At 41.6% G+C, this 15343-nt stretch overlaps 1 protein-coding gene across 1 annotated transcript in view; it reads left to right on the top strand.

Annotated features, from left to right (window-relative positions):
• The window catches only part of iars1 (isoleucyl-tRNA synthetase 1), a 36225-nt gene extending 23727 nt beyond the window's left edge, over positions 1–12498 (top strand). The window contains exons 26-34 of the mRNA XM_052075526.1: positions 836–1010; positions 3964–4076; positions 6738–6833; positions 8604–8780; positions 9025–9145; positions 9460–9585; positions 9665–9811; positions 11081–11233; positions 11971–12498. Coding sequence (XP_051931486.1) covers positions 836–1010; positions 3964–4076; positions 6738–6833; positions 8604–8780; positions 9025–9145; positions 9460–9585; positions 9665–9811; positions 11081–11233; positions 11971–12053 — 1191 coding nt within the window. The 3' untranslated portion in view covers positions 12054–12498. The remainder of the gene's footprint in view (positions 1–835; positions 1011–3963; positions 4077–6737; positions 6834–8603; positions 8781–9024; positions 9146–9459; positions 9586–9664; positions 9812–11080; positions 11234–11970) is intronic.
• The last annotated feature ends 2845 nt before the right edge of the window (positions 12499–15343 follow it).

Below are 15343 nucleotides of genomic sequence, written 5' to 3' on the forward strand. Positions count from 1 at the left end.
CACCGCGTGACCCGCCAGGGAGTGTGACCAATATTTGCCTAATCACATATGAATATGTCACGTATTTCCCTCTTTAGGCGAGGTAGAATAGAACGTATAGAATTGAGAAAGGCTGCCAGACTCACTGGGGACGTAAAGATGGGCCAGCTCAGTGACTGCCTGATTTCACGGTGCGCTCACTCTGTGACAGGATGACTCTCCAGCGTGAACTTCTTGATTTCTTTCTCAGACTGGCTTCCCAGAGCACTTAAGTTCGAAATTGCTGTGTTGCATAATGCTTATTTCTTCAGTCTAGAGTTCAGCTTCTTTGGCCTGCTGTTCACAGAGTGACACGACCGAAAGCCATTGAACTATCACACAGGTTGCAGAGTTCGGCAAATAGTTTTCAAGAATGGCCAGCTCTCATCCGCCAGTTCTATTGCGGTTCAGTATTTGAATCACAGGTGAACGCTATCCCCACATCAGTAATGTAACGACCAATCAAAATTTCAGTGTTGTATTAGCGAGATCCAGGCGATCACGGACAAAATGTACCAGTGCAGTATTTGTATATTGTATTTTACGATAATACTTCGCTATTTTTATCCAAGGGTTGCCGTTTGTCTATTGCAGTGTGTTCATTACTGAGGTGTGCGCCTTGGAGTTGCCGACTGTATTTATTTATTTTTTCACGGCTGTCCAATTCACTTGTGTTTATCTTATGCTTTGCATTAATTCCAGCTAATCATCTACTTTGATTTGCCCTTGTGGCAGTCGAAAACTCTGTTGCTCACCAAAACAGCAGCAGAGTCCGAGATTAGGAATTGCTCATGTTTTATCTTTTTTTTTCTTCCAGGAGCTCAATGTACGCCAGCTGACAATCTCGACGGACAAAGACAAGTATGGCATCCGACTGCGGGCCGAGCCGGACCACATGGTGCTGGGCAAGAGGCTGAAGGGGGCGTTCAAAGCCATCACCGCCGCCATCAAGGAGCTCAGCAGCGAACAGCTCGAGACATTCCAGCAGAAAGGTACGGCCATTAAATCCACTTAAGCTGGTGAAGTAAAATAGACGGTGATGATCATGTCAGCCGTTTTCTTGTCACTTTGCATTGATGCCTTTTTTTAAGCAGTCACATGAGACCACTTGAAGCCGTCATCGTGCTTCTTATTTCTACCTAATTTAAACTATTGTCTCCCTTGCAATTGTGAAGGGTAATTCACTTTGAAGTCACTGCCATCAATGGAAATTAGTTGCAGCCAACGTGCATCAAACTATGAGAAACTAACAGAGCAGCATGCATCATCAAAATTAGACAGCCCATTAATATCCAAAAAGTTATTTCACACCATACAAGCATGATCAAAAGTGGACAAAACAATTCAAAAATGCTTTAATTAATTTCAATGAAAGCCGCGCAGATTTAGATCACAGAGGAAGACAGACTGACGAGCAGTATATGTGAAGTGCATTTTGCGGAATAAAATGTGAGATAAAGCTCGATATTTCAGGTCAGTGTGACCATAACAAAGATGAAGTCACCTTTATAACGAACCAGTGTTCATCCTGAAATGACCAAATCAGCATTAAAGCATGTTACTGATCTCACCACGCCAAATAAAGCCGCTGCTCTCTCCATCAAAGCAACATTTGTCTCTCCCAATTAGGCGAGGGGGAAGGCACGGAGAGCCCCAAGGTCTCATGGGAAATGTGCTGCCCAGGTCATCCGGACTGTGGGAACTTAGCATTGCCAATCACTTGGACGTTTGAAGTCTAGTCTGGTTGCAGTGAGGGAGGAGGCTGGCTGACAGAGCGAGGGGAGACAGATGAAGAAAAGTGTGACTCAGAGTGACAGTTAATTGATACCGATGCGTTTGGGTGAGGAAAAGCCCATTTTAAGGCACTGAATATTTGAAGGAGGCTTACAGGAATATTGTGCGGGTCAATAAATGGCCCCTTAGTTTTGGCATTGTATATCACTTGCGTCTTAATTGCAGTGAAACGGTCCCAAGGAAGATACCACGCCCTTATATTTGAACACACAACATTTTGTATAAAGTATCAAATTTGCAGAAAATACTCAATGTATTATAGTATGTGCGTTAGATATGTACCTTTGCCTTGAAAAGATTTGACTGACTCCGCTGAGGGTCGTCTGGCTTAATGCAAAGCCTGAAAAAAGGGATTACTTGGTCGCTTCTGCTTTTGTTCTTGCTCTCTAACTTTTTGATCCAGCCATTTTGACGGGGTAACCTAGGAGGTGAATTGTGAGCAAAAGCAGGAAATCGAAGCGGTGAGATGAAGGATTAGACAAGAAGCGGAAGTGATTTCCTGCGCTCTTCTTGCCTTGAGGCATCCAGGAGTGAAGAGGAGCCACGTGGTCAGGGCTTTTTGCGAGAACAGAGATGGTTAATTGGTGCCCCGGGCCAACTTCAAACCTGACGCTAGCTGATTTGGCCACATTGTTTGGCAGCTCGTGTGGATGCAGCCAGGAAGCTTGTCCTTTTCAGGAATTTGTCCATACAAGTGAAAGCGAGTATAAACCAAAGGTAGAAGAGGTCTTTATACTGAATGATTGAAAATTCTCTATCGGGAACTATTTTTACATTATGAGAGCTCCTACGACCAAATAGAAACAACCAAGAGCTGTCTGTCTTTTAGGCAGGTGCCCTCCAAAGCCTTTGCCAAGACTTTTCGAAAATCCTTTGGTGAGCTACTCAGAAACTGATGGCTAGTTTCTAAAAAAAAAAAAAAAAAAAAAAGTCCCAAGATTAATCTCATTGATTTCCACTGTCACGGTGGAGGGACAGTAAATTGTGTAGCACGCCCCCCTCACCACCCAAGTCAGCAAAAATAGAAGTTTTGACTCTCTCCTCACACTGTTTTATTGTATGTCAAGTATTAAATGCCTCCCATTTTATTTACTAGTGTAAATCCTGAAGAAAAACATTTTTATAGTCCTCCATTTCACACATGAATACACTTAACCGTGTTGTAAAGCAAAAACTATTATCTTGCAATACAATGGAGCCTCCTAAGTCAAACAATGTTCTGGAAAAAAATACGCCTCGAAAGTCAAACATAAGTTGCATGTTCAAACAGTCATTTGTGATGCGGTTTGGTGGGCATCGAAAGGCGGAACTGGACAAGTTGAGTTTTTTCACATGAGTAACAGTGACGTACTCTCGAACAGGAAAATAAAACTGCGATAAGAGAAAGCTTCTGTCCGCTCAGTGCAAGATGACCAATTAAATATTATTTGCCTACACGTATTTTTGCAGATGCTTCCAAAAAAGGAATTGCTCTGAAAGCGGGAACGGTTCAGGAACAGAGAAGCTTACAAACGTTTTGCTTCCTTTAACATTTAATGTAACGATATAACACTAGTTCATTTTCTAAGTATTTTCTCGTCATTTTAAGTTTTCTTAATTTCAAAAATGTTTTTTTACACACGTATGACAACTCGTAATTGTACCGCCTGCAGTGTTAGTCAAGGTTTTACATTGGCAGTTCATTTAATTCACGTGACTTCACGTGCTATGGATTTAATTAGAACAATGTGGATCTAAACCAGTGTCACGGAATGGCTTGAATTCTATTGGACTTGTGTATACAATATGTATGAAGCAAAAACACTTTATATTGATATTTCTTGCTGTGATTTGTTCCTTAGGCGGCGGATATTTTGGCAAGTGAAAAGAATGTAATCCCTTGCAAAACAGCTCTCAAAATCAAATTGCAGGCTTCATAATTGGCTCTGGAGCACATAACATGCTTTTGAATGACACTATCCCAAGCCCATAAAGGGAAATAATTTTCTTTTGTTGACTGCTTTAGTGAACGGAGATCAACTATGCTTTGATTCACTTCTTCTGCAACAATTTACAGACAATACAAATCCTGTTGGCTAATGATGAGGGTGATGCGTACGTCCTGTGAGTCAGCTGACATACTGTATGCTGCATGCTGCGGTGGCATTTCAGGTTCCATCATGGTGGACGGGCACGAGCTCCACGAGGAGGATCTGAGGCTGATGTACACATTCAATCAGAGCTCTGACTCAGCTGCACAGTATGAAGCGCATTCGGACTCACAGGTGAGCGGTTGGCATGTAATACTTATATATAATAAAGAAATGATGCATAAATACAAAAGAAACAGGTGGCCAAATGTAAAACATTTTCGGGGCTTTTTTTTGTTTGTTTTTCATTTGGATACATTTCCTTAGTTGACCGTGAAAAAAAAATCCCCGAAATGAGTTTGAAATAATAATAATCACTAAATATTCTTTCACCAAATTCCGGTGTAAACTGAAAGAATGGATAAAAGAAATGAATTACACATTGCAAGTGATTCACAAACAAGGTGGGAAGGGGGCATAGGGACAGAAGTGAATTTTACGTGGCTTCTGAGGCAGCTCAGCTGATCAATTGGCCGGACGATTTAATTGGCCGATAATGGCTCTTGTAAAATCGGCCAAAATAAGCCAGTTTTATTGCTGACTTATACCAATTGTTTTTTTTTCACATTAGCACATTACAACGAAAGATAATATTAGTCAAATATTATGTCATGTAACACATATTTTTATTCTTTAAAGCTTTAAGGGACCAAAAAAAACCTTTTGTTCATATTGTATATTTTAAATGCATGTGCCGGTTATTGGTTTATCAGATTTTTTTTCTATGAGGGATCCAAAAAGAATCTGCAGGCCATGTTACAAATTTTTCTTCGATGCCCAAGAGAAAAATAACGGAATTGTCACGGAATTTGTTTTTGTTGACATACCTTCAAAGGAATGGGCACTCACCTTAATGAAGATAAGCAGTATGGAAAATGGATGGAACAGGAGAATCTTTCTGTGAATGTTCTGAACTCCTCTTTCCATTCTAGTGTTGCATTGAGAAATAATGCCATGCGTGCTTAAAAATCAATTGATTTGTATGCTCGGCACCAATGCTAGGGTGTAAAACTCACTTTGTGATCCTCTGCTATATTGCCCTTAATGAGCCAATGCGAGACAGACGGCGAACATTTTGACACGTTACTGACACACTCGTTGTGCTGCACGTCCACTGTACACACTCGAGCTGGTGTGGAACAAATGATAATGTGCCGCATTGACCGCTTTCTCCATGAGTGCAACGCAGGGGAATCATCTCTCAGCTAAGTGGAGACCAGCTCGTCTGGCTTTCCCACAGGCCATCACTAATCATTGCTCCGCCGAGCGTATACACAGCGCACGGCCGGACCTTAGTACCAGTTAACCGAGCCGGCTTTTTAATTTGCCGCCATCCTCGCTCTCTCGCGTGCCTCTCGGTCTCCCATCTGTCTGTCACGCTCTGGGCTGTGTGTCGTGTCCATGCGCCTTACACCCCACACTCCCGCAGCCCCACTTTTGGCACCCTGCACCTCTGCACATATAGTGTTTCTCAATATAGTTCAGTACTGCTGTTATTGACGTGTAAGATAGCAAGCCTGCTTTCATATATGTTGGTTGACCCAATTTTTGTGGTTGACTTGGCCGAATTAACCGATTCCGTTACCGAATCTGTACAGCTCCATTGGAGCCAAAGGCCTTTGAGTAATGTGCTTAATACGTCACATACACGCCAGGTAAAAAGTGGACCAAAAATGTAGGACAAGCTCATCATTGCGGTCTTGGGGCACATTCCAGCCAGCTTCCAACATGAGCTAAAAAGGAGCAGGCAATGGGCTACTTGGCCTAGCAAGACTTGTATAAAAGCTTAGGACACCTGCATGACTGGCGAAGTTTGTGCATTTTGTCTTTGTAAGAGAAGGAGAGGTTAAAACATGCTTACAATTACATGTCATAGCTCATGCTTAGCAGTGTTCAATTGTTTTTTCAATGCATTTTTGCAATGGTGGGGGTCAACTGTAAAATAAATATACAAGTTGGTTAAATCAATACTATATTGCGTCTGATTGTATCATTGATTTTTGGGGATTTTTTTAACTTGCTGAGCTCTCATTGACCCCTAAAGTCCTGATCGCGGAAAGCCTAAGCCTACTTTATTCTTAAATCTTAAGCTATTCAGTAATTTGGTTACGTTCTGCTCTAAAAGTGAGCTCAATTGCCCATTCATATTGGTCAGATTTTGTAAATGATATATCTTGTGCTTGACTCAAGAGGTCTTAAAAATGTCTCTTCAATTCTTAATTTTGACTTCCTGAAATCTGAAGCCATCCTGTTTAACTTCCTGAACTGTCATCCAAGCGTATCAATAAAAATTAACCACCAGTCAAGTTAAAGCATTGAAACAAACACTCATTCATCACCGACAAAAGTGTATTTAAGGTCAATCACGTTGCACGATGCCTCACTAGTCTCCCTTTCTTCCATTTTTAACTGTCATACAAGTGTAAAAAGAAGTTAGTTATCCATTTTTATTTGTAAAATACAAAACAACACATTTAAATGGTGCTGGTCCTTCTTTTGGAATAAGTGTCGCTTTAAAAAAAGCCACAGAAAGTAAAACGAAATGCAAACATGAATCCGTGGACCCGGGATCTTGTGTGTTTTTGTGACTTTAGAGACTTTGTTTTGACTTACTGTGGGGTTGAGTTGTTTATTGCACATAAGACAGTAAAAATACATTGTTTTCCAAAGTGTACCTTTGAATTGAAACTACTATTGGATTAGCTCAATTGGGAGTCTGCAGTACATAAGGCCATGCACGCAGTCTGCTTGCTGTTGGCTGATCAATAACAATCTGTGCTTTTGGCTGTGTCATAGGTGCTGGTGCTGTTGGATGTCTCTCCGGACCAGTCCATGGTGGATGAAGGTGTGGCCAGAGAGGTCATCAACCGCATTCAGAAACTACGCAAGAAGGTGGGGCCACACGTCTTATTTGGGCCAGGCTGACGACCACACATAATAACTCAGGGCACGTAGCTATTTCCCAATGTTGCCATTTGGTGCATACTGAAACGTAATAAACATCCGCAATTTATGAAACCTTGCAAAATATAATCGTTTCCACTGGTCCAAATCTCACAACGGTAACATTTTCAAGATTTTCATGAATACTGTCATGATGTGCCTGATTTTGTGTAAATTTGAGACACTGTTGGTGAGTGCTATTATTTTCAAACATTCTGAAGACAGCTATCGAGAAATAATTTGTCGGGGGCAGCTAAAATATTGAATTCTTAATACTAAAATAGCCACGTTCCTCTGTGTTTTGGGATGTAGTTTCTTGAGACTTTTTTTGTGGGTCTACTCAGGATAGACATGCCTATTAAATTTCAGGATACTACATTTACATTTGGCTGCATTAAAAAAAAATCCACAAGGGGCACAATTTAGTCCATTTTTCTGGGTCACACCAGCAAACATTCTCAACCCATTAGTAGCATGCCGAATGAAATGACTTCATATTGTGTAGGCGGGGGCGAATTGTGGATCGGAAGGCATCGTTTTTATATTTCTTTAATTGTAAATAAACTCCAAATTGTTTGGATAATGAAGCCAATTTTTCAGTTTCTGCCCACCAATTTCCATTCAGCTTTCACCGTTTTATTTTTCGGGATTCGACCCTTGTGATGGCCTTCCTTTGCCTTCTTACCTTATTTTTTTTGGTTTTTTTATGCTTTCATGCAAATTTTGCAAAATCTTTCCATTGCAGTGTCCCAGTCAGACATTTCTCCATCATAAGGCGGGATTAATGGCGGCTTAATTATGCGCTGGCCCCTTTCAGATTCGAGCGTTGGACCTTTGAAGTGCAACCGGGGAGTAAAGACGGATTAGCCTCTTGTTTTCTCAAGAAACAAACAAGTTTTTTCCATCCGAGGCACACGGTAGTAGTTGCAGTGCTGCTGGCTGGATCCCAGCCAGGCCGAATTCCACTTCTTATTTCAAAAAAGCACCCCCCCACGCCCCAAGATCTGTGAGGAATGTTCCACACTGGGGATGGGAATTAATTTACCCAACGTTCGCTTGTACTTCTGCTCTGTTTGTGTGCTTGTGGGTGTTTTTATTTGTCTGCTCGCAGTATTGGGTCAACACATTCTTCATCAGGATTCACACTTAAGTGGAGTTCTCTCTGTTTTTTTTTATCAATCCGCACACGCAATCAGAGTGGTAGCCCCATCAGCAGAGGGTCATTACCTTGACTCGGCGGCAAGAGCCTATAAACCTTCCACCATTGATTGAGCGCCCCACTGCAACTCGCTAACTTTATTTTTCTGCCCTTGAGCTGTGTGTGCGTGTGTTTGTGATACAGTCGTGAAATTGCATCTGTCCACACATGCAATACGCAGCGTTCCCGATTAGGATGAAATCAATGCTTTTGAAGCTGCCAAGGTTAGCCGAGGCTGCAAACGCGTTCATCCATTTTTTTTTGTCTTTATCTGTTCTCACACTCTTTTTCCGACGTTCCCTTCTAATCCCACCCTCTTTCATGTCATCCTCCTGTGATGTTAAACCCATCCTCGCTACCTTCTTTTTAGGTGATCATTCCCTACAGATTTAACGTTCTTATTAGAATATTACATCACCCTTCATAAAATTTTTTCTTTCCCTTATCAAAAATATGAAGCAGGCGGATATCCTTTGAGGAGCTTATTTGTGTTCAAATTCATGTTGTATGTTCTCACTCAGGGCCATTTGGTGCCATCGGATGAGATCACAGTGTACTACCGCTGTCAGCCAGATGGGGAGTACTTGGGTTCGGTGATCCAGGCTCACACGGATTTCATCCTGGCGACAACGAAGGCGCCACTCCTGCCTTACCCGGTTCCAAAGGGTGCCGGTGTTATCATCCAGGAGATGACGCAGGTACGAGTTTGTAATTCACCAGTGGAACCCCTGAAAGTAAACACTCAAATTTATTGTTGTTGTTGTTTTTTAATAATTCATCACCACTTGATTATTATTGATATTATACTGTGGGACAACCCTTTGTAGATTAACTGTGGAGGTTCCCCTCTTTTACCAAATACAATTAAGTGTTACGGGGTGTCGTATTGGAAGTGTTTTTATTCCCTCTTCACTTATATTGCCTTTTCCCCCATGTTTGCAGCTGAAGGGCTCCGACTTGGAGCTAACGATTGTAAAGGGATCGTCAACCCCACGGGCCGCTTTAAGCGGTCCAGCATGTGCTTACGTCAACCTCCGAGTGAAACTCAATGGCAAAGAACAAGGTAGAACGGAAAAAAGAAAGAAACTACAACAATAGAAAAAGGTCTAGCAGTAGCATGTGGCGCATTGCCCGAGGTTGCTTTTACACAAAGTAACTGTATATAGTTGTTGTAAAAATGTTGTTGGTCATGAGGTGGTTAATGTTTAGAAGTGACAGCAGCTGCTGCATTAAATCCGTGGGTGTGTGCTGTACAACTTCTTCAGAAAACGCCAAAGCGACAGCTCTTGGAGTTTGGTGTCAAGCGTTTATTAAGATTTACAAGTTGGAATATGAAATATTCATTGGCCGTTACCCCTTTATGACCATCTTTGGCAGACGGGGTGGTGCTTCTGGAGAATCCGAAAGGCGATAATGGGCTGGACGTGGACAAGTTGAAAATAGTGTGCGGCAGCATCTTCGAGACCAATAACGTCACGCTCAAACTCTTTCACGAAGGCAAAGGTGAGCACGAGTCCAAACATTCAAAACTGCTCCCATGTGCACGCGTTATGTTTAACGGCAATGCTCCTCTCTACTGCAGAATTGTCGAGTAAAGCAGACTTGCGAGCACTGAGTGGTAAAACCTTGTCGGTGGCAACAGACGCGGCTTCCCTCGGGCCCGCCTCCTCCGGCAGCGCCCTCGTGTGTCCTTACGTGAACCTGATACTCTGTGACGCACAACCCGCCGGTGAGAACACACACACAGCAGAAAAGTGGTACCCTAACTTACAAAAACACTATAAAAAGTGTACACGTAATGAGATGACTCAGCAAAATTATCTGCCAATATAACAGGAACATTAAACTATTAGAACAATAGCTGTCGTCAAAAAGTTTAATCCGTTCTGTGACCACAATCAACATACTTCTGAATCAAATAATCTGTATTCATCTTTCCATGTTTCCATGTTGAAATGAATAATAATAATAATACATGAGAAATGCATTAAGCTATTCCCGTTCCCAATAAAACACCAACAGTTTTTTCTAATGGCTTTTTCAATAAGAGTGCATAATCGCAAGAATTTTACAAAATAAAAAGTTACTATCATCATATTAGTGGAATGTAAAACAGAATGTCATGCAGCCATTGTGTGGCTCAGAGAGAGAGAGAGAGAGAGCGAGAGAGCGCTTAGAACAAAAGCAGGTCTGTCCATCCTTAATTGATGAATCATAAACACGTCTGCGGGGGATCTTGGCACGTGTGCGTGTGTCATAGTTTTTTTTTTTTTTGGTTTTTACTGAGAAACTTCCTTAGTCTCAAAAACGCACATTATTTGGAACTGTGCGTCCCGCGGGATAATCTATTATTTTATTTTTTAAATATTTTTTTTTTGTGAAAATGAGACTGATTAGTGTGCAGTGTATATTAACACAAAAAATATATTGCTAACATGTACAAAGACACACAAATGTTTGTTTGTTTTTTTTCTTCTCGACACTCCTCGGATCTACTTGGGACCTGTCTTAGATCAACCGGTAGATCAGGATCTACCTAATGGGTACCCCTGGCCTACACCAACATCATTTGTGTTTAAATATCCAGCACTTAAAGGGTTATAACTTTAGAACATCTACGCTAGTTTCATTAGCCCCTATGTCGTTTGCATTGTTTTAACATTAATGGTAATGGTAGTTCGTCTTTTTGGGCCCCCTTTTTGGTTTTGTTTATATTTATTTTCCCCCGCCATCTGCTAAAACCGCTGCTTGTTTTGAATCTCGCTACCTCTATTTAATGCCCATAAATTTTAAGTCAAGGTAGCGGTGTATGAAATGGCGGTTGATCAGAGTCCTGGAGCGTTCAACCTTGAAATTGTAATTGGATATGACCTAACAGCCTCAATAGTTACTCATGCATTATTCTGTTTGGGTTTTTTTCCACACTCACGTCACACTCATTTTTAGAATACTTAGTCAAATATGTGTACCTGTCTCCCTACATGGTCATCTCCTGCAGAGTGTACAACGGGACAAGTGGGAACCCTGCTGCTGGTCAACCCAGTGGCCCGGAACGGACTTGACTACTCCAGCCTGATGTCGGAGGCCGCCAAGGTGTTCGGCCTCCGTGGCAGGCGGCTCAGACTCTACCTGGACCAGGACCTCAGCCAGGGTAAGATCAAGAATGATGCCGGCAATCGATTAGATTGGTCATTGTCGCTTCATTTGTAACATTTGATGAGAAACCGAGTCCAGTTTCTTGTGATTGTAACATTTGGGGATAAGCTGCTTGAAATGGCCAAATTAAATACACGTGCAAACTTAACTTGTCATTTGGCTGCTCTAGTAGTCCACGCCACAGTCTCCATTTTGCCACAGTGGCCCTCAAATCTCCTTTTCATATCTAATATCTTTTGACAATGGCTAAAATGCTGAGAAGTAAATGCGCTAGACCTGGGGTGGAAAATATGCAGCCCACTCTGAGCATTTAAATTGTCAAGAGTCCTGCAATATTAGATGCATAAATTCAGTCTTTTTAACCTAAAATGCTTTGATATTTTTTTCCATTTTCTGTTTTTTATTCATTCATTCAAGAATAGTTCCAATAAGTTTCAGAATGTCCTTGACAAATTTCTCATGAAATAATTATTTCTATGAATTATTGGTGTTGATCATTTACCAATATTTGTATTAAAGGTTTTAATAATTGATTATTTATAAATAATTACACATTAATAAGCAATATTCAACTGTTTTGTTCAACGCTGGTCTTTTTTATTTTTTATTTTGTGGAACTTTTTTCAAACGGGAAAGCCAACTGCATGTGCAAAGCCAAACCGGTACTGTGCAGTGGAAAAGAGACCACGGATACAATCAATACAATGAATCTTGCCATTTTTTTTCTTTCAGAACTACCGGCTGATTCTGCAGTCAAATCTCTGGACACCAAAACTCTGTTTGTGCGAGTTCTTCCCACCACAGCGGAATCATAGAACTCTGAGAGAAAAAACACACCTCAAGACTTGTCATCACTGTTACAGCACAACTTCCAACAATTATATTATTATTTTTTTTAAACCTCCTTTACGATCACTACTTGGAATCATGCAACTTTGGATGCCCCAGAAGCACACCAAATTAGTTAATCATGCGCTTCATTCCCATTCAGTGTATCAAAACTTGCAAGGTGTTTCTCTTTGAAACTCATTTGAGGTAAGCAAAAAGGGGTCCAGAGTCATTACGGCTATGGCAGTTAATTGGGCAAACCAATTTGCCTTATTGTGGCCACACGCCATTTAAGACTTGAACAGATAAAACTTTCAGTGCTTTGTGAGCCTTCATTTCGAAAGTTGAAATGAAATTTTCGGGCGGCTGAGCTTTCGGGTCGACCTATGGAAAAATGCTGTCAAATGGAATAAATCAATGGTGATGGAAAATGAGCTTTTTCTTTTGGTCTGCTCTTTCAGGCTTGTCAAGGGAAGTACGTCTGGTCCCGCTGTGGTAACCTCATTTGCTCTTTTTTTATCTGCTTGACTCACACACTTTGTCCCATTTGTTTGTCTTACCTTTTTTAATTGCAAGGTCGGCCATTAAAGGCAACAAAGGGAATTAAAGATGCTTTCGGTGGCAGTAATGAGGTAGGACAATAAAAAATAAAACGCCCACCCACAGTAATAATAACGTAACAAAGGGAAAATTTGCCATTCATACCTCATGTTAGGATTGTTTGGAGAAAATATTAATATTGTGATGTTCATCGCATTGTAATGTTTAATTGAAATCTTTCATTGTGCATTCATCCCCTTTACAATGAAAATCCAGTGGAAGTCAGTTAGCCGTCATTGCGTTCATATACAGTTCTTTCCAGCCACAATTGTCAAACATAAAAAGTTACTCTTAATTCCACAATTTCTGTGAGTTATTTCAAAATTGAAAAAAAAGTTGTTTCATTTTACAGAAGTAAAAAATGGTGGGCTTGATAAAAGCAGAAACACTTGCATTGTGGAAAAGGTCACATTCGACTCTTTGGTGTATGTCTGATAAAGCGCAAAAAAACCAAGTCCTACTCCGAGGACGAAAACTGCGTGCGTTTGTGTGTGATGAGAGCAACTTTGGTTGGTTACGTTCTGAGTTGGACACAATATGCCTCCAACTTTATTACAACCTCAGACAAATTTGCATGCAATGTAAGTGCATAGCGGCAATCATTACACTGGTCTGTGTCAAAATATTTTTGAAAGAATGACATACTCTAGATCAGTTCTTCACACTGAACAAACACAGTGGTGCCATTTAGTTTGCCCCATGTGTTCCAGTGTATTTATTTATTTATTTGTTTGTTTGTTTTAAATACAGACCGGTGTTGGTCGTAGTCGAGATTTCCAAGTCGGGATCCTCTTTTGGTGCATTTTCCATTTCATTCAAATATAGCTCTTGACCACCATGGCAATTTGGGCTGCAGCGAGGGTATTGCAACAAAGGAGGCGACTACCAACCACACTATTGACAGGTGGTCTATTTGAATTGGAGACATTTGTGTTACATTAGCTTTTTGAGCTTTTGTGCAATTATTTTAATCAGTCTGAAATTAATCCAAATTATCTTAATAGTGTGGTATTTCGGCCATTTTAAGTGGAGGGTTTCTTATGTTACTGTAAATTAGTATGAATTGTCGAACGTTATTCTCGCCTCTAAAGGCTTAAAAATTCCTGGCATGTATGAGGCAGAGCACGAACCTTCTGAGGGATCGCCCAAGTTTCTTCTGTTCTACTGTTAGCCCACTGGCATTAACATGCTAATCATCTTTTTTTTTTAACTTGCATTAATAGGAGCGCCTAATTCTTCTGACAAACTGACCTATGAGAAGTGGGTTTTGATGATTTTTCATATTGGCCATATGCGTATGTGTGTGTGTGTGTGTATACAAGTGTGTGTGAAGGGTTTTGGGGGTGCAGTCTATTTCAAGCTTGGGCTGTGGGAGACGTCTCAGTCCAACCAGAAGGGCGCAAGGGCATGGGAAGATCTCCACGCTCCTCACTGTTTGCGGTGCGTGTGCTTACGCGCGGCATCCTACGAGGAAAAGGACTAAAACTGGAATACCGGCTCATACTTTGTTAAACATCACAAAGAATAAGAATTTGTGTTTGTGTTTGGTCAATTTAACAGTGTTCATATATATATCTATATCTATATATAGATATATATATACAGCGGCCCGGTAGTCCAGTGGTTAGCACGTCGCCTTCACAGTGCAGAGGTACCGGGTTCGATTCCAGCTCCGGCCTCCCTGTGTGGAGTTTGCATGTTCTCCCCGGGCCTGCATGGGTTTTCTCCGGGTGCTCCGGTTTCCTCCCACATTCCAAAAACATGCGTGGCAGGCTGATTGACCACTCTAAATTGTCCCTAGGTGTGAGTGTGAGCGTGGATGGTTGTTCGTCTCTGTGTGCCCTGTGATTGGCTGGCAACCGATTCAGGGTGTCCCCCGCCTGCTGCCCGGAGACAGCTGGGATAGGCTCCAGCATCCCCCGCGACCCTAGTGAGGATCAAGCGATTCGGAAGATATATATATACACACACAATTAGATTTAATATCTGACATATTTTGGAAGTGTCCTTCCGTCCAATTAGTTGGCTAAAAAGTCATGCTCTGAAATGTTTTTACACGAGCCGCGAGTGAACGGACCCAGTGTCGTTCGCCATAGTGACTGATGTTTTTTTGATGACGGGTATCCAGAGAGGGACTGTCGTACGACATGACGAAGTCTGAAGAAGCAGAGAATTATGTTGTTGGAATAGTTCATTTCATGCATTGGGGAAGCTGAACAGTGGTGAGGTGTGACGGATTGAAATTGGAGGTGGGCCTGCAGCAGGGATCTGGTCTAAGCCCCTTCATCTTTGCAGTAGTGATGGATATTGGCTGACAAATGAGGTTAGACTGGAATCCACATGGATATGATGTTCGCAGATGACATTTGATCTGCATTGAAAGCAGGGAGTTGGTGGAGGAATTTATAAAGGCGGACTCATGCATTGGAAAGGAGAGTGCTAAAGATTAGTTGGAGTAAGACTGAATAAGGGGGGAACACTGAGGCTACAGGGAGAACAGATAATGCGGAGGACTTTAATACTCCGTGCCAACAGTTTTAAACAATGTAGAATGTAGTAAGGAGGTGAAAACCATCCATCACCATCTCCATCCTGAAAAGGGGCCGGCAGCGGATGTACTTCCTGAGGCTGCTGAGGAAGCATGGCCTGCCACAGGAGGTGCTACGACAGTTCTACA

The sequence above is a fragment of the Hippocampus zosterae genome, chromosome 9, assembly GCF_025434085.1.
Source record: "Hippocampus zosterae strain Florida chromosome 9, ASM2543408v3, whole genome shotgun sequence".
Taxonomy (NCBI): Eukaryota; Metazoa; Chordata; class Actinopteri; order Syngnathiformes; family Syngnathidae; genus Hippocampus; species Hippocampus zosterae.